A 19846-nucleotide genomic window follows, 5' to 3' on the forward strand; every position below is an offset into this window, starting at 1 on the left:
TTTGGCACTGCCTGTTGGCCCTGCCCTGGGTCAGTTATTCCTGCGACGGTCAGCGAAAGGTGAACCCCGCCCACTCGGCCAGAAGTGCAGTGACAACAGCTCTGCTGCCTCGATCCCACAGCTCTTGGCTATGTAGTGCCTGCCGGGGCACGTAGGCACCAAACCAGTTCCCATGCCAGCCCCTCCCACAGGGACCGTCAGGGCCCCAGTGACCGGGCGCTGGATGGGTCATGGGGAGCACACGCCCAGCGGCTCCTTTCAGTCCCTGGCAGAGAGAAATTGCAGTTATTGCCCTGGATTGAAGCACCCTTGGTGCCAGGCTGCTGCCGGCGCCCTCTGCTCCCCTGGCACTCGGGCATTGCTGGGATACACCCATCTGGCTCCCATCCAATCAAGAGATTTGCAGGAAGCATTGCTGGTGTCCAGGGAAGCTGTTGCTTCCTCTCCCCCCCGGCCAGGGCCCCTCTCCTTGGGCTGCACTCTCAGCCCTGGAGTCCCCAGGCCAGAGCAGTTGGGAGCCCTTTGCCATCAGCCAACCCAGCCCCGCTGTGGGGAGCAGGCAGCCCCACCCCCCGACCCCAGCCTGGGCAGCACATGCCCCACCTCTCATGTTCGCCTTCGCTTCTGCTCTCCCGGAGAGGTCCCTAGGGTCTGGAATGTGCCCTGACCGGTCCCTGCCCAGCGCTGAGCTGGCATCTCGCAGTGTGGGCTCCCGTCACGGTCACACACAGGCCTGAGCACCCAGAGACTGCCGCATCGAGCCCAGCCCCCATCTGCTCCCCCTTCGACTCCCCCGAGTCCAGCCCCCCACTTGCTCCCCCTCGACTCTCCCTCAGCCCAGCCCTCGCCAGCTCCCCCATTTGGCTTCCCTCCAGCACTCCCACTGGAGCCCAGCACCCGCCTGCTCCCTGTGTGGTTTTGTGTTCGCGTAACCCTAGTCGCAATGCTCATTCACTGCTGGAAACGTAACAGTCTTGGTTAGATTCAGAGTTAACAGCAGCAGAGAATCTGAACCTGGCCAGCTGCCAGCCGAACCGCAATCCCACAGCCGCCTGCCCTGCCAGTCCCACGCCCTTTCCAGACTGTTCATTCTCTTAAAGCCACAGTAACACCACATCACCTTGCTTTCCATTTTTGTTTTTAGCTTACATTTATATATATATATATATATATATATATATATATATATTTCTGAATTATCTTAGCAGCTTTCTCTGTCTTTCAACATGGCTCCTTGGAGGCAATGACTGTCTTCTACAGTTGCTGTATTATTGACGTTCTGATTACTTATCAGTAATTGAAGGAATTCTGGTTTTGTTTCATTTTCTTGCTGCTCTTGGTGCTTCCTGGTGCTCTCACTTCTGCTTTCAGCTGAATCTGGTCTTGCAGGTAACAATTGCAAATGTCTCCAGTTTCATCTATACACTGGACCATTATTAGGCATGGCATCGAAGAGTTTGAGGTGCTGCCTCTTTTGTTACAGTGGCTTTCTTAGCCCAATTTCTACCATTGTAGAGACGTACTATCATTCAGTTTCAAATAGGGCAATTTGTGAGCCCTCTATGTTAATCACTCTTTGATACAAACTTGCCTGATATTTATACTTACTCCTTTCCTAATCTCCTTCTTGAATAAACATAGATAGTTTTCTGTTAAATAACAACCATGTAGGCAATAAACCTTGTTGTAATGGCGATGGTCTATAATTTAATAATGCCAGATATAAATCAGCATTCGTTTCTTCAGCTTTTGTTAGTAATCTTTTTACTATTTTAACACCATTTTCCACTAGCCCATTAGATTGTGCGTAACCTCGACTTGATGTAATATGTTTGAAATCATATGCTACGGCAAAACGTTTAAACTCTCAACTGTGGAACTGAGGTCCATTATCAGTCACTACTGTAGTGGGAATGCCATGCCTTGCATCAATTTTACTAATGAGTTGTTTGGCAAATGTGTTTTCTAGTATAGATATTTCAGGAAAAAGTGAAAAATAATCAAGAACTATAACATGTGCATGTCCTTTATATGCAAATAGCTCTGTCCAAGTCTTAAGTTTTCTTGAACAAATGTCATAGATTGTTTAAACTGAGCATTTCTATATTTTTGACATACATTATATTCTTTTATAATCCTGTATATTTTGGTTCATTTGTGGCCAATACAGAACCTCTCTTGCTCTGTTTACATTTTTCTGTACCTAAATGTCCCCTAGGTATGTGTTTCACCATCTCTGCAGTTAACCCAAAAGAATTACTATTCTATTACCTTTAAATAGAATTCCTTCAATTACTGATAAGTCTTGAATAAATTGATTATAAGGCTTCAGTACCTTTTTTTTTTAATTGTATCCTTTTTCAATAGCTGTAATAACCCTTTGTAAATTCTCATCCTGCCTAGTTGTTGGTACAGTTTCTTCCCATAAGCTTTCTGATGTAGGAAACAATTTTTAAGTACCTCTGCATGTACCACATCATCTTCTTCTTTGTCGATCACATTGGTTAAATCATAAGCTCTAAAAGGAGGATCAGCAAGAATTAATGGTTTCCTGGCTGATATTTTAATTTTAAATCACATAAGTACAACTGAAAAAACAATCCTTGTAACCAAGATGGGATGTCTGTCACGCTCCTTTCTGAACTATTCACTAATGGTTTATGTTCTGTTCCTGCCACTACAAATCTACCAAATAGACAAATGGGACATTTTTTGCATGCAAAAATCAGTGCCAAAGCTTCCTTCTCTATTCGAGCATACTGATGTTCCGTTTTGACATGGCTCTAAATGCAGAAGGAGCTGGTTTCCATAAATCACCATACTTCTGTAATGAAACAAAGAAACCAGTTATCTATGCAACTAGAACAATACCCTTAGCTTTAAGAAGTAGGGTATAAAAGGAGCTGGGAAGATTAGTTTTTAGATCAAATGGAAGGATTGTGTATGTCTCCCTAGGCAGCATGACGGGAGTTGTACAGCACTCATGGGCACACACCCATACAACTGTCATACATGCTGCAGGGACCACCAGGTTTGGCAATGGGAGAAGGGACGATGCTATTTCTCTCTCTCCCGGCCCTGCAGGGCCAGGATTCCTGCGGCCCATGGGTGCAGATCCATGCCCTGTCCGGCCTCACCCACGGAGCAGTGAGTCATTCTGGGCTGGAGGTTGCACACAGAATGGTTTGTTTCCAGCCTCTGGGCCTGCCGGGAGCTGCGTGTCCCTGGAAACCTGCACCTTGCAAGGAGCATGATGCAGTGAGCGGGGCAATAGAGCTCTGCCCAGGGCATTGCCCAGCTCCCTGGCTGTCTGCTTACATTGGGGACTCTGCCATTCAAACCCCAGAGCGCACGTGGACGCTGCTGCTGCTGATCTGAATTCTCCCCAGTGAGCTGCGAAATTACCATCCCCGCCAGCGAACGCACAGCCCGGGCAGGCCGGCCAGCACAGCTCTGTGCTAGGAATGGGGGAGTATTTGTGCAGTGGCCCTCTGCGTGCGTGTGTGTGTGTGTGTGTGTCCAGGTCTGGAGGCGTGTGTGCCCTAGTAGATCATGCAGCTGTGTGTGCGTGTGGGTCTGGCTGTGTGTGCCAGTCTGACTGTGTGCAGTGTGTGGCTGTGTATGTGTGTGTGGCTGTGTATGTATGTGCGCCAGCAATGACTCTGTGTGTGTGGTGTGGATGGACTGGGGCAGTGGGAGTGTGTGGCTGGCTGTTCCTGGGGGAAGGGGCCGCACAGTGACCACCACTTGCCAGACTCGTTAACTCACAGCCCGGTTGAGTGTGGTACAGCTCTGCCTGGGCCAAAGTGCCCGGGACGCCCCACCTCACACCTAGGGGCTGCTGTGCTGGCAGAGTCCTAGGCACAGCGGAGCAGCCACAAGGCCGGATGTGTGGAGATGGCGCCTGCCTCACGGCAGCCCGGCCAGGTGGCAGGAGCAGGGAGTGAGGAGCCGTCTCCTTCAGCTTCCGCCTGGTGTCAGCTCTGCCCGGGGCAGACCTTGCCCCTTGTGGGGGAGAAGCGGGCTGGTCTCACTCCTGCCATGGGCTGGACGCTGCTCGGGGGCTGTAGCTGGCCTGGTGACATGCAGACCCCAGAGAGCTCCTGTGCCTGGCTGGTACGGGTGCCCAGGGGCTACTCCTGCACTGGAGAAGGCTTGAATTAAACACCCACACTCAGTGCCCTTCGTAGGAGGAGTGTCGGGCTCCAGCCCCTGCCTTGGCCCCTGGGACCAGGGGGGGTAGCACTCTGGGGAGTGGGGCAGAGGGGCTGGGAGCACAGTGTGGGGGCAAGGGCGGGAGGATGGGTCATGGCAGCAGTGGGTGGGATGGTGGGTGGGCATGGCAGACGTGCCAACGCTGGTGAACTGATCATGAAAGGATGGAGAAATATCCTGACCGTTGACACTTCCATAGGTGAGGCTTAATTGTGCTTAGAAATCCTGTCAGCCGCTGTGGACGCTGTGGGCAGGGACCCCCTGCCAGCCGGGGAAGTGGAAGAGGGGACCCCACGGCAACACTTCCCACGCCCCCCCCCCCCCCCCCCCCGGCCTGGGGAGGGTGAAGAACCCTAAGGAGCCGAGGTGAGGCTGGGGGCTGCAGAGGGACTGCCAGTCCCAGCAAACACAATCACATGCTAGGAGCATTATAAAAGAATTATTTTCCATTATATGGAAGAATGGGGGTTAAAAGATGGATGGCAGCTGCAGAACCCTGCAGTGAAGGATTTCACTTTTTTTTCCTCCCCACCTTCATGAAGAGAGTCCTTCCTGGTTTATGGTGGACTCGGTGCGTCATAGTGAAATCAAGTCAATCCTGAGCTCTGATCACACAGGGATGCCAGTTTTCCCCTACCAAGACAAACTGGATGTGCAAAAGACTGAACTCCTCTCCTATGAGAGAGAAACATTTTCAGAACTATCTTAGAGAAGAAATTTGTTTTTTTTTTTCTAAGCAAATGACACACCGGAGAGAGCCTGATCAATCCTGTGGGACACATGCAAAGCTTCTATTAGGAGCAGGATTGTTTCAGCGGGTGGAAGGAGGGCTGGCCAGTAATTAACCGAACAACTTTATGTTCTGGATTTAGAATGTGCAAACTGCCCCTCCCAAGGAAAAAAACAAATCACTCTTCGCTCTGAAGAAAATAGATTGACTTCAGCACAGGCCGAATTTGCTTTTTTAGACTCAAACAAATACACTCGGAGTCCAGGGAGAGAGTGGGAAAAATTCTCACATACAGATTAAAAGTGGGAGGTCAAAGGTTCCAGAACAAGGGGCAGGTTATTACTAATCAAAAAGAGATCAATTATCAATTTTTGAAATTTCACCAGGCTCTTTACAATAATGATTCACCACCTGGCCCAGAAGAACTGAATACTTTTGTTAAAACTCTTAACCTCCCACGAACCTCAGACAAGCAGCAGGCTAGGCTGGCCTCTGCTCTGCAATCAGAGGAAATAATCAAGGCCATGAAGGGAAATTAGTCCAGGCAAGACCCCCCAGCCCTGATGGCCTACTGATAGAAATCTATCAAAGTCTCAAAGTAATTCTGCTGGCTAAGCTGCTATCTACATTTATGAAGATGCCTTAAAGAAAGATACGTTACCACCTATTATGAGGGAAGCCCTAATTACCATACTGCTTAAGCAGGGTAAGGAAGTGCAAAAGTGTAATAGCTATAATCAATATTTGTGATGGGGCATTAGCCCCACCCTGGCATATAAAGGGTTAAAACCAGTCTAGCGTGGCAGTGCAGGGGGCAGCCAATCATAGAGAGACTGCACAGAGCAACCAATCAGGACCTGGCAGGCCCATATAAGAAGAGCTTCAGTAGCCAGTAGAGTCAGTAGCTGTCTGGAGCTCAAGAAGGTAACATTAGGTGCCTAATTTAAAAAAAAAAAAAAAAAAAAAAAAAAAAAAGGGGGGGGGGGGAGATGCCACAGTGGTGCCTGGAGTCCTTAAAGTAGTGGGGCTGTGGGGAAGTGGCCCAGGGAAATGTACTGAGGAGTTGGAGGAGATGCAGCCTATGGCTGTTATCTACAGGGTTGCTGGGCTGGGACCTGGAGTAGTGGGTGGACCCAGGTCCCCCTTTTTTCCTCTCTTGCTATTGAGGCAGTGGCTGAATGCTTGGACTGTGGCACTAAGCCTTGGAAGGGGGGGAGCACAGATGGTGACATGGCCAGAGGGATATGTCATGAAGAGGGTGCTGTGGTCCCCGGAGATCTGTCAGTTGGACAGCAGATGTGATGCTGGGCGAGGCACCATTGCAGGTTGGTATGCCCCTGCCAGAACTAAGCCCCAAGGTGGCCAGCAGGAGGTGCCACTGTGGTGAGTGAGCCCTGTCACAATAGTGATAGCCAATATATTTGAAAATATTCTCCTAAGAAACTTGAAAAAGCGATGAGTGACATGGTTCATCCTGGTCAAGTGGTATTGTTTTAAAAACAAGGCATGGTCCAGATAACACAGGCCAGCTGATTAATGTTAAGGCATTCCATCAACTTTCTAAAAATTCCCACTCAATCATGTCACTGGATGCAGAGAGCGCCTTTGACAGAGTGAACTGGCAAAACTTGTTTCTTACCCTGGGTACATTTGGGTTCAGGAAAGCCTTTATTTCATGGTTACAGCTGCTATATTCCAAGCAAATAGCACAGTATACTGGGAAACCTCAGGGGGGTCCCCTTGCTTTCTCGCTTCCCCATTTCAATTTAGCATTAGAACTACTTACAGTACTAATCAGGGAACACCGACATAGCCGAGGGATCAAATCAGGGACTCAGGAGACACAAATCCTTTTATATGCAGAAGACGGTCTCCTATTTATTGAAATGCTGGATCAATCTATTTCAAATATCTGAAAAATAATAAATCACTTTAGCAAAGTCTCTGAGAGGATAATGGGGATAAGCCAGAAGCAATAAAGATCTCATTAGATCTGACTGGAAGTGGCTCCCCATAGGGATGTTCAAAGGGCAAAACAAACATCTGATTTCTTAGCATCCTGTTCCCTGAGGGAATTAAAAACCTAGTACAGGTTAACCTAGTACCATTAATCATGCAGGTAGCCAACAATTTCAATACATGGTAGCTCTACCTCTCTGCCTTTAGGGGGAAAAACAAGCATAATTACAACAAATGCCCTTCCCAGGATCCTTTTCATTCTGCATTCCCTCTCTATTCCTTCCTTTTATTTTACCTAGATCCATATGTTCAGGTCCTTTTTATAGGGTGCTGGTAACAAACCCAGAATCTCCTTCCAAAGGCTACAGCTCCCTGTCAAAACAGGTGGGTTTAGAGTTTCCAACTTTACCATCCAGCCATAATTCTTAGCCAAGCAGCACAGTAAATCATTCCCTTGTGCTGTGGAGCCCCTGCCTGGCCCTAGCTGGAAGTAGAATCGGTTGCTTCTTTACCTCTTTCCTATGTGCTGCACTTGGATTATTACTGATTCCCTAAAGAACACTTACCAGTTATTGTGGCAGCCACAAATACTTGGCATATGCTGGTAACAGGGTGTGAGGGTTGGGGGTGCAATCCAGACCAATGAGGGGTTGTGTTACTGTCTGCCTTTAACCTGGGTGTGTCTCAGTGCTTCACTGCTGTAGCTCCCAACCTGGGCCACTCACAACCATACTACCAGCATGCAGGTCACCTCTGCGTGTCTGTGCGCTAGACAGCCCTGGTCCAGCAGCTCTGAGCTCAGCAGCCTTTCTACAGCTCCACTCTGGCTTCTGCCAGCTTTGGTTACTGTGATAGTCCGGATCCCATGTTCACCCCTTTCGCAAGACTATGATACATTTTTGTACAAAGTATGCCTTGTGAGGTACCATTTGAGAACTCATAATTTGCTGATAATTATGCTCCTGGTAAGGTATGTGTGGCAACCTGGCATGTAAAGTTATAAGACTCCTCTGTATGGTGTTACTAAGACATGTTCCAAGTCTGAGGAGCAGCCACAAACCAGTTGCTCAGACAAAAGGGAAGCTGATGCCTCAGCCAGGTGTCAAGGAAATCAAATGGGCCATCGCCTGGGTAAGTGGCCACTCTTTGGCAGGAAAGAGGGTGAGGGTGAAAAAAATCTATATCTTGACAAAGAAATGGTTGGGAGTTCCTGTCTACACAGACTTTCTATCTCCTGAACCTCAGCTGGAGATAATTCTCAGAGAAGAAAGAGCAGATGCTCCAATTCTCTCTCCCTTTCTCTGCCTATAGCATCAACAACATGTGAAGAACAAAAAAAGCAGCATTGGCCCGGGGGAGAGATCCTGACTGAAAGAATGAGAGACTTTGCTCTGATTTGGCTTAGTTTGTTAAGTTAGGCATTAGTTGTACTTTACTTTTTACTTTTTTCTTGTAACTAATTCTGACTTTTATGCCCCATTACTTGTAGACACTTAAAATCTTTCTTTGTGTAGTTAATAACCTTGATTTACTGTTTTTTATCTAGACCAGTGTGTTTGGATTGAAGTGTTTGGAAAACTCCACTTAGGATAACAGGATTTGTGCATATCATTTTCTAGTCATATCATGACAGACTTTATGAGCTTGTATTGTCCAGGAGAGAGCTGGGCAGTGCAAGAGAGACATTTCTGGGAAAAGTCAGTGACTGGGAGTTTGCTGGTGTTGCTCTGCAGTGAAATTCATGAGTGGCTGGCTACAGCACTCATGCACTATCACTGGGTGTAACTCACATGCTGGAGGCTGTGTGAGAGCAGACCAGGAGTGGCATCTCTCACAGCAAAACTGTGTAAAAGGCACCCCAGGTTGGAGAACTGAGGGGACACAGCTGTTTGTCGGTCCAGATTGTACCCTGGGTAATGTCACAGTTACTACCTGCAGGGTGACACCAACATACTTCCAGTCCCAAATTTCCCCAAAACCATGTGACCTGCAATGCCCAGCCTTCTCCTACACAGCTCAGAGAAATAATATGGTTAATTTGTTCCTCTAAAGACACAAACCCATCACAGCATATTAACTTAACGGGGGCTGAATAGACCCTTCCCTTTAAACACAGCACTGAGTTGGTTAATGGTAAAAATGAAATAAGTGTATTAACATCTACATAGGATTAAGTGAGTCGAGTATAAGGAATGAAGATAGAAAGAATTACAAGTAAAATAAAACACGCTTCTAAAAGTCTAAACCTTAATCTAGCAAGACACAGGCTTTGTTCAAGATGGTTTCTTTCACCAGCCGTTCTTCTTCCCATGGTTGACTTTACCTCTACAAAAGTGTTTTTATAGACCAGTAAACCTTTGATGTGGATACTTTGAAAAATATAACCCAGACCAAACTTCTCCCTCCTGCTGGCTGGAGATGCCGTGCTATCTTCTCCCCCACTTGTTCATGTGAGATTTGCCTCCAGCCCTTGATGGGTCTGTTTGTTTATATGTAAATGAAGGCAAACTCGCATCCCTTTGTTTAGGTCAGAGCTGCTTAATAACTCCCCCAACATACTTTGGATGGAAGAATCCCATACACAGCTACAGACTGGGGACCGACGAGCTAGGCGGCAGTTCTGCAGAAAAGGACCTGGGGGTTACAGTGGATAAGAAGCTGGATATGAGTCAGCAGTGTGCCCTGGTTGCCAAGAAGGCTAATAGCATATTGGGCTGCATTAGTAGGAGCATTGCCAGCAGATCGCGGGAAGTGATTATTCCCCTCTATTCGGCATTGGTGAGGCCACATTTGGAGTATTACATCCAGTTTTGGGCCCCCCACTACAAAAAGGATGTGGAGAAGTTGGAGAGAGTCCAGCGGAGGGCAACAAAAATTATTAGGGGGCTGGAGCACAAGACTTATGAGGAGAGGCTGAGGGAACTAGGCTTGTTCAGTCTATAGAAGAGAAGAATGAGGGGGGATTTGATAGCAGCCTTTAACTACCTGAAAGGGGGTTCCAGGGAGGATGGAGCTAGGCTGTTCTCAGTGGTGGCAGGTGACAGAACAAGGAGCAACGGTCTCAAGTTGCAGTGGGGGAGGTCTAGGTTGGATATTAGGAAAAAGTTTTTCCCTAGGAGGGTGGTGAAGCACTGGAATGGGTTGCTTAGGGAGGTGGTGGAATCTCCATCTTTAGAGGTTTTTAAGCTGCGGCTTGACAAAACCCTCGCTGGGATTATTTAGCTGAGGTTAGTCCTGCTTTGAGCAGGGGGTTAGATGACCTCTTGAGGTCCCTTCCGATTCTATGATTCCAGCATAGATTCATAACACCTAGTACCTGGTCTATACATACATCATGCAAGAACATTAATGATCAGTGAGTTATTACTTTTCAAATGATACCTCACAAAGCATATTTTGTACAACAATTCCTACAGTAGTGTGTGAGGTGTGAATATATAGGTGCTCAGGGTCACAATGATGTCTACTAAATTGAAGTCATCCCATTCTATATACCAAGGCCTCTACCTGGGGTAACTTGAACCTGTACAGCAGGCAACCATCATTTGCCCAGATTGGATTAGGACAGGGATTCTGACCATCAATTAATGTATTGACAATGACACATTCCTCCCTTTTACCATATTAAAAGAATGGTTCAATATGAAGATGGAGTGGCAATATATCCAGTGTACATATGCCTTCTCCCTCCTGGTTAGGCCCAATGCCTGCGTTACCCGCCCATCCCACTTGAACTGCTTTCATATCTCCAAGTATTACACCAGATTGCCACAACCGCTAGCAACGCTGGAGGCACACTTGGCCAACAAATTTTGAATTAAATACAGATTCCCTAAAAATAAATAGGAGGAAGAACTAGGATAATTATTCTTGGTTAACCAGTGGAAACAAATTTTAGCCCATGCCCTGCGCTGTTCCTTGGACCTCCGTTTAAGATAAATCCAGCTGAAAATCATATGGAGAGTCACTGGACCCCTCTCTGACTGTTCAAACCAGGTGCTGCTAAATCACGCATGTTGGCGCTGTGTTTCAGCTGGTGCTAATTTAATCCATATGCCCTGGGAAGGCCCCTACACCCATGTTTTGGGTGGAATTTAACTGCAGAGTTAATTTTTTTTTGCTATCAAAAAAATTGTCCAAGCTAAACAGGTCCTTTAAAACCTAACAGATGTTAAATGGAAGCTGAATAAATCTTGAAAACTTTGGCTAAGCAGAGCACTAAAAATTGCTAAAAGCCTGGTAGTGCAAAACTGGAAATCCAAAAAGCAACCAACAATTGAAGACCGGAGCATAGACATCGTAAGCTTAGCTACCTTAGAAAGAAACAGCCCAGAGAAATTCTTAGAGCTATGGGATACTTTCCTGGAAGTATCTGAATGATCCTATTAAATGCATGGGCCCTGTCTCAGTTCTGCCTTTCTACACATTTCCTTCCCTCCCTCCCCATCTCTAGCCCCTTCCTCTGAACTTTGCTTTTGTTTACCTTATCTTCATCATTTTTCTTTAGCTAGTTGAATTTTTAGAAACAAATGTTTGTTTCTGAATTGTGTAATACAAATAACTGATTTATATTGTAACCAGTCATTAATATAATTGTTTCAAACATAGCAAAGGTTAGGAAGCAAATGGCGAATATATTGTGAGAAGTTTATGTATGTTTCTATTTTATACAATTATTGAAAAAAAAAAATTAAAATTCATCGGAAAAAAGAGAAACATCCAGTCTTGGTTTAAGAAAGTGCCGGTGATGGAGAACCCAGCACAACGCTGGGTAAGTTGTTCCAACGGTTAATTGCCCTCACTATTAAATATCTACTTTCCTGTGGAAGTTTTTGATTTTGAGGAAATGCCGTTTTCCGACAGAACGCTCCCGGTCACCTCCAGCGTGTCGTTCTCCAGTGCTCTCTGCGAGGGCCAGCTCTTCCCCAGCGCCAGATGTCCCAGTTTACCTAGCTTTGCTGTTAAGTTCCTCGCACTGGGGTCCAGCCATTCTGGCTCCAGTCCTTTGGTGCCACGCTGGGGGGGAAAAGCAGACTTACAGCTGCCGTAAGTGGGTAGAGAAGGTTTCCCCTCACATGGGTGAATTTCCTGGTGGCTTAAAGCCAGTGTAGCTGTCTCTACCGCACCCCCATCCCCTGGCACAGAGGCTGTGTCAGGAGCATACTGGGGGAAGGAGAGACATGGGGTTCTAGGGCAGTCCCTGCCATTCTAATAGCCCCCAGGCTGCTGTCAGGTTACAATGGGTACCTCTGGAACCCGTCTTCTCCCAGGATGGAGGGAGGTGGCTTTAAGCCATCTTTGTCCATGTCCCTACCATGCAGCGCTCTGGTGCACCTGAGCCTTATAGTTTTTATTTCTGGCCACTTCCCTCCGTGGGTCTCTGTGACCCACTCCCAGTCCCTGCTCTTATTCAACCCCTTAGCCCCCTGACGCCCAGTGCCCTCCGTGTCAGTGCCCTCCCCCTCTAGCGTGTGCCTGAGGGCTTTTTGACACCCATCGCCTTCCCCAGCTCCTGGTTTGAATAATCCCCCAATGCCTGTTTGCAGTCTGTGCCAACTGCTTGGTGCACCTCTGGTTGAGGTGGGGCCCGTCCTTTCCCTCCAAAGTTCCCCAGTGACTAACAAATTCAACCCCTCGTCTTTAGAGTGACTTCTAATCCCCACGTTGCGGCCCTGAGGCAGGCTGCCCCATCCAGCTGGCCCGTGGGCTTTCAGAGGAAACTCCCTGATGCTTCTCTCTAGTGTTCTTGGAGTAGGCTGAGGCCCTGGTTCCTGCACCTTCCCACATCACTGGCCCTGCTGTGAACTGTGGCACTGGCTGCTGCCCGCACTCCCCACAAATGTCTCTTGAGACCCATCACCTTTGCGCCTGGTAGGATAAGGTTAGCTTACATTTGGTTAAGGAAATATAGAAAGGCCCTGACTAGCAAGTAGAAGGAAAGGCCTTGAAAATGAGTTAAAAGGCCAGAAGGAGGAAGTCGGGAGGATGGCTGGTTCAAAGAATAACTAATAAAATAAAGGCACATTTCTAAAGAGAAGGCTTCCAAGTGAGAGGGGTGACTGCAGATGTCTTTAAATAAGACAAAGAGAATCTGTTTTAAAATAAGACAGCCTGGCCCTTCCCCCCCCGCCACATACCAGCGTTATCTCAAAGTAGGGCCTATGTGAACCCAGGGGCAAAGGCAAAACTTGGTCAGCAAGACTGAGGGGAAGAGATACGGAGGAAAGGCCTTGGGAGAAATGAGGTTGTAAATCTTATCTGGATTATGACTGGAAATAAGAGTGAATTGTCATAAATTGGTGTTTAGCTGACGTCCGTAACTGGCAATGACATCACTTGTTTGTTAAACAGTATAAAAAAGTAAACTCTTCAGGGACTCCTCACTAATAGGTGCCTGACGCCTTTGGGGCCGACCTGTGGGGGTCTAAGGGCCCCTGGGTTTAGCCCGTTTGTAAATTTCTTGATCAAAAGCTTATCACTGTTTGGATGTAGTACGTTGCTTATTATTTAGGCATGTTTAGAGTAATTGTGTAAAAACCATTTGGCCTTTGGATTTAATAAAGGAATTTCTGGTTAAATTAATGTCTTAATTAAAGTAATACCCTGCATAAATAATAATTCCAACACCCCCACTAGGCCAGTTGCCAAAGGGTCTCAGGGCCAGCATGTGCCTGGGAGCGCCTGTCTAAGGACACTTCCATGGTGAAAAGTTCCAGAGGGGTAGCCGGGTTAGTCTGTATACAGCAAAAACAATGAGAGTTCTGTGGCACTTTAAAGACTAACACATTTCTGCAGGCATAAGCTTTCGTGGGCTGCAACCGACTTCGTCAGATGCATGAAAAAGAAATCAGACAGGGGGTCTATATATACATCCAAGGGTAAGAAACAGCAATGGGGAGGGTAGATGTAAAAAAAAGTCCATTCAGTTAGAGTAGTTGAGGCCTGTTCACAACCATTGATTAGAAGGTGAGAATGTGTGATCAGTGACAATTACTTCTTGTCATGAGAGAACCATTCCAAGTCCCTGTTCAGACCCGGTTCGATTGTGTCAAGTTTGCAGATGAGTTCCAGCTCTGCAGTTTCTCGCTGAAGTGTTTTTTCGTAGAAGTATGGCAACTTTCAAGTCAGCTACAGAGTGTCCTGGGAGATTGAAGTGCTCGCCGACTGGTTTATGGATGTTACCATTTTTTGTCTGATTTGTGTCCATTTATTCTTTTGCGCAGTGACAGTCCGGTTTGGCCAATGTACGCGGCAGAGGGGCATTGCTGGCACGTGATGGCATATATGACATTAGTAGATGTGCAGGTGAATGAGCTCCTGATGGTGTGGCCGATGTGGTTAGGACCTGTGATGGTGTCACTAGAGTCGATGTTCCTCATTGTTGTTTCTTACCCTTGGATGTGTATATAGACCTCCTGTCTGATTTCTTTTTCATGCATCTGATGAAGTGGGTTGCAGCCCACGAAAGCTGATGCCTGCAGAAATGTGTTAGTCTTTAAAGTGCTACAGGACTCTCGTTGTTTTTGCTGTCGAAGGACAGAATCTCTGCCTCCAGCGGGCATCTCCATCTGCAATGCTATCATGGAGCCTCCTCCTCAGTATGGCCTGGACCCCAGAGCTGCATCTGGCCTGTAGGACTCATGGAGCTGTTCAGTACAGAGGGGCTGTTCAAGAGCTGGCTCTGCTGAGCATATATGTCTGTTTGGAGCACAGGCCTCCTTGCTTGGGGAAGCTCCTGCACTGAAGCTGACTGTGTTAACTATACGGGGTCATTTCCGCTGCATAGCATGTACCCTGTGGGTGGGCAGAGTCGTGTACTCACATGTCGCAAAGTGGATTTTCTATACATGTATTTACCTGGGTAACAACCAGCCTGGGCTTCTGGCAAATTGCTTCTTCCATTAATGAGATCTCTGAGCTGGTGGAGATTGAGTGTTAAATACTCCCAGGAAGTCAGGGAAGGAGGGTGTTATTGGATTTCCGCGGCCATTGTTAGCCAGGGCTCTTGTAACCCAACCTAGCTGGGTTGGCTTCCCTCTGGTGGATACAATAGCGTGCCTGCCCCTGAAACATGAGCCCCGGATAATTACCAGAGTGAGGAGCAGCAGCTGGGATCTGCGTGAAGACGCTCCCTGAGGAGCCGCACATACGCCAGGGCCCCCCAGGGCTCCTCACGAGAGACTGCAGCCCTCTGGTCCCGTGCAGCCCTCTTGCTGCTTCGCTGAGCCCTGCCAGAGGTGACAGCACATCCGGACAGGTAGGAGTGCAGCATTCCATCCCAGGGGAGCCTTGCTCCGGCTGGAGAAGGGCAGCAGGTAGCAGGGAGATCTGCTGCACCAGCATCCCCACGTGCCGCTGGGGTTACCTCCCTGGGCTGCATGACGGGAACCGGTTCCTGTCTGAGGCCTGGAAGACACTCTCAGAATGTCCCACAGTGTGGCATGGCACCACAGGGCCCGCAGCTGCGACTTCCCCCCCATTCCCTTCTCCTTCTCTGCTGTGACCGCAGAAGACTCTCCTGGAGTCTCAGGGCTCCAGGCTGTACAACTCTGCCAGGCAACCTGAGCTGCCTGGCTCTCTTCTCCCCATGCCAGGCAAGCGAAAACTCCCTGAAAACTCCAGGCTCCTGCCCTGGGCTGGGGGCAGTCTGGAGGTTGCTGATCCAGTCCGGCCTGTGCCTAGCACCAGCTGGCTGCCTGCAGGACTCCCATGGGCTCGCGGCACCTCTCGTCTCTGTCTTGCCTCCCAAGTGGTACGGTGGAGGTGAGATTCCCGAGTGTGCAGGTCCCATCCAGGAGGTCACAAAGGCAAGACCTTTCTTTACTCAGTGCCTGACGCTATTTGTGCCCCAAAGCCTGGGGCAGTGTGGAGCGGCCAGCCGCAGCTAAGCAGGGAGCGAGAAGCTAAAGGGAGCGTGTCCCAGTGGGCTCTGTCCAGGTGTGGAGGGCAGGCCATTCAGGAGTGCGGGGTGCTGGACAGGAAAGCAATGACTCGCCAACGAAGCAGGCAGTGGAGTCTGAGGACAGAGGGTCTTGCCAGGTGGGAGGTGGGTCAGGCACTGGGGAGCACAAATGCTTCCCCCCCACTTCAATAGGGAGCAAAGAGGGTTTGAGGATCCGGCCCTGCTCTTTGGAGGATGTCGCTGCACGTTTGGCCTCACTGCCCTTCTCTGAAGAGGGGATGCCAAACTCCAGCACAGCAGGGGGCTGCAGGGTGGGGTCAAGGAGCACGGGCAGAGTTATACTTTTGGCCTTCACAACATCCCCCGGCAACAAGTTCCACCTGTGCGTTGTGTGAAGGAGTACAGCCTTATGCTGGTTTTACATCTGCTGCCTATTCATTTCATTGGGTGACCCCTGGTTCTTGTGTTATGTGAAGTGGTAAATACCACTTTTATTCACTTTCTCCATGATTTTATAGAGCTCTTATCATATCCCCCTTAGCTGTTTTTTCCAAACTGAAAAGTCTTTTTAACCTCTCTTCATATGGAAGCTGTTCCATAGCCCTAATCATTTTGTTGCCTTCTTTTCTGTACCTTTTCCAATTCCAGTATATCTTTTTTGAGATGGGGTGACCAGAACTGCACACAGTATTCAGTGTGTGGGCGTCCCATGGATTTATACAGTGGCATAATGATATTTTCTGTTTTATCTGTCCCTTTCCTAATGGCTCCTAACATTCTGTTAGCTTTTGACTTCTGCTGCGCATAGAGCAGATGTTTTCAGAGAACTACCCACAGTGACTCCAAGATCTCTTTCTTGAGTGGTAACAGCTAATTTAAACCCAATCATTTTGTATGTATAGTTGGGATTATTTTTTCCATTATTACTTTTCATGTATCAACACTGAATTTCATCTGCCATTTTGTCACCCAGTCAGGTGAGATCCCCTTATAACGCTTTGGTGTCAACTTTGGACTTAGCTATCTTGAGTAATTTTATATCATCTGCAAACTTTGTCACTTTACTGTTTACCCCTTTTTCCAGATCATTTATGAATATATTGAACAGCACTGGTCCCACTACAGATCCTTTGGAGGACCTTACTACTTACCACTTTCCACTGTGAAAACTGACCATTTATTCCTACCCTTTGTTTCCTGTCTTTTAACCGGTTACTGATCCAGGAGAGGACCTTCCCTCTTAGCCCAGGACAGCTTACTTTGCTTAAGAGCCTTTTGTGAGGGACCTTGTCAAAGGCTTTCTGAAAGTCCGGGTACACTATATCAACCCTTGTCCACATTCCTGTAGATACCCCAAGAGAACCGCAAGAGATTGGTGAGGAATGATTTCCTTTGACAAAAGCCTCTTTTGACTCTTTCCCAACATATCATGTTCATGTATGTGTCTGAGAATTCTGTTCTTCAATATAGTTTCAGCCAATTTGCCTTGTATTGAATTTAGGCTTAATGGCCTGTAATTGCCAACATCCTTTCTGGATCTTTTTAGATAATAGGTGTTATTAGCTATCCTCCAGTCATCTGGTACAGAGATTGATTTAAATCGTAGGTTACATACCACCGTTAGTAGTTCTGCAATTTTGTATTTGACTTCCTTCAGAACTCTGGAGTGAATCCCATTGGGTCCTGGTGACTTATTAGTGTTTAATTTATCAGTTTGTTCCAAAACCTCCTCTATTGACACCTCAATCTGGGACAGTTCCTCAGATTTGTCACCTAAAAAGAAAGGCTGTATGAATCTCCTTCACATCGTCTGCAGTGAAGACTGATGCAAAGAATTCATTTAGCTTCTTGGCAATGGCCTCATCTTTTCTGAGTGCACCTTTAGCACATCAATTGTCCATTGGCCCTACTGGTTGTTGTGCAGCCTTCCTGCTTCTGATGTACTTAAACGATCTTTTACTGTCAGTTTTTGAGTCTTTGCTCTTCACATTCCTTTTTGGCCTGTCTAATTATATTTTCACACTTGACGTGCCAGAGTTTATGCGCCTTTCTCTTTTCCTCACTAGGATTTGACTTCCAGTTTTTAAAAGATGCCTTTTTACCTGTAACTGCCTCTTTTACTCTCTTGTTTCACCATGTGGCATTTTTCTGGTCCTCTTACTGTTTGTTTTATTTGGGCTATCCATTTAGTTTGAGCCTGTATGATGTTTTTTAAATAGTTTCTATGCAGCTTGCAGGCATTTTAGTCTTTTAATTGTTCCTTTTAATTTCTGTTTAATTAGCTTCCTCATTTTTGTGTGGTTCCCCTTTTTAAGTGAAGTGCTACTGTGGTGGGGTTCTTTTGGCATTTTCCTCCCTCCGAATATGTTAAATTTAATTACAATATGGTCACTATTACCAAGCAGTTCAGCTATAGTCACTTCTTGGACCAGAGCCTATGCTCCACTTACCTCTCCCGGTGTGGGTTCCAGGACTAGCTGCATCCAGAAGCAGCCAATAATGGGGGTCTAGAAATGTTATCTCTGCTTCCCATCTTGAGGTGACGTTCGCAGTCAGTATGGGGATACTTGAAATCGCCCATTATTATTGGGTTTTCTATTTTTATAACCTCTCTAACCTCCCTGAGCATTTCACAATCACCATCACCATCCTGCAGGTGGTTGCTAGTATATCCCTACTGCTATTCTCCTATTCTTCAAGCATGGAATTTCTGTCCATAGCAATTTGATGGTACAATTTGATTCATTTAAGATTTTTACTATATTTGACTCTCTATGTTTTCTTTCACTTATAGTGCCACTGCCCCACCAGTGTGATCTACTCCGTCAGTCCTATGTATTTTGTACCCTGGTATTACCATATCCCATTGATTATCATCATTCCACCATGTTTCTATGATTCCTGTTATAGCAATAGCCTCTTTTAATACCAGGGCGCTCAAATTCACCCATCCCACTATTTAGACTTTCAGCATTTGTGTGCGAGCAGCTTATTAAATGTGTCAATATTTACTTGTCTGCCTTCGTGTGCTGTAACTGAATGGGATTCCTTCGTATTTCATCCCCCTCCCCTGACTTCTCACCTCCCCGCCTGTTCCCCCCACCTGACCTTGCTTTCCCCCAGAGATGCTTGCGCAGCCCCTGCCAGCCCCTCGCACGTCTGTCCACCCCTTGGGTAAAGGCTGCTCCTCTGCACATGCTGCTCTGCCCTCTTGCCATGCTTCTCCTCTGCGGGGCCACTTCTCCCCCGCCTCCCGCCCCAGCCATAAGGCCTGTGTTCTTTGCCCTGTCTGCCTGGAATTCCCCGTGTCTGGCTGGCAGCTCCTGCCCTGCGGTGGCTGTTTTTCTCCCCCACACTGTTGTTGCCATGGCCCCTCAGTCAGGCAGCCTGGCCGGCTGTATTTTCTGGCCTCCAGGCCCTTCATTGCCCTGAACCCATCACAGTCGCTGGACCTGTGCCCGGGCCGCTGTCTGCAGCCTGCAGCCCTTTTCCAAGTGGCTGACGGGCTTCTCTCTCTCCTGCCTCTCCCCAGCATGTCTCAGGCCCCAGGCAGCGACAGCGCAGAGGACGTGGATCCCGGACCCGAAGCCGACTCCCTCCCTCCCAGCCGAGGCAGCCAGAAAATCGACTGCATCATCTGCTATTCCTCCTACAACCTGTCCAGCCGGCTCCCGCGCAGGCTGTACTGTGGCCACACCTTCTGCCAGGCCTGTGTCAAGCGCCTCGATGCCGTCGCCAACGAGCAGCGGTGGATCCCCTGCCCGCAGTGCCGCCAGAGCACGCCGACGCCCCGCGGCGGTGTCACCATGCTGGACCTGGACCTGGCGGTGTTCCTAGCGGTGAAGTCCGAGAAGGAGCAGCCCCGGGCGGCCGGCAGGCCCGTGGCCGACTCAGCCTTCAAAGTGTCCTCCAAAGAGAAGCCGATCACGCAGCAGCCCTTGGGGCTCCGCCAGGAGACGGTGCCCCAGCCGCAGTTTCCCCACAGCAGCTGCTGTGGACGGTGCCTGTGCTGCGGCACGGTGGCTGCCTTTGAGAGCTAA

General features: G+C 48.0%; 1 protein-coding gene across 1 annotated transcript; it reads left to right on the top strand.

The window, feature by feature from the left end:
* Positions 1–19339: 19339 nt before the first annotated feature.
* Positions 19340–19846, top strand: RNF224 (ring finger protein 224). The gene has a single exon (XM_067561439.1). The coding sequence runs from the start codon at positions 19340–19342 to the stop codon at positions 19844–19846; it is 507 nt and encodes a 168-aa protein (XP_067417540.1).

This window comes from Emydura macquarii, unplaced genomic scaffold (genome assembly GCF_026122565.2).
Source record: "Emydura macquarii macquarii isolate MOO-44397 ecotype Brisbane River unplaced genomic scaffold, CSIRO-AGI_Emac_v2 contig_2417, whole genome shotgun sequence".
In the NCBI taxonomy this organism is placed as follows: Eukaryota; Metazoa; Chordata; order Testudines; family Chelidae; genus Emydura; species Emydura macquarii.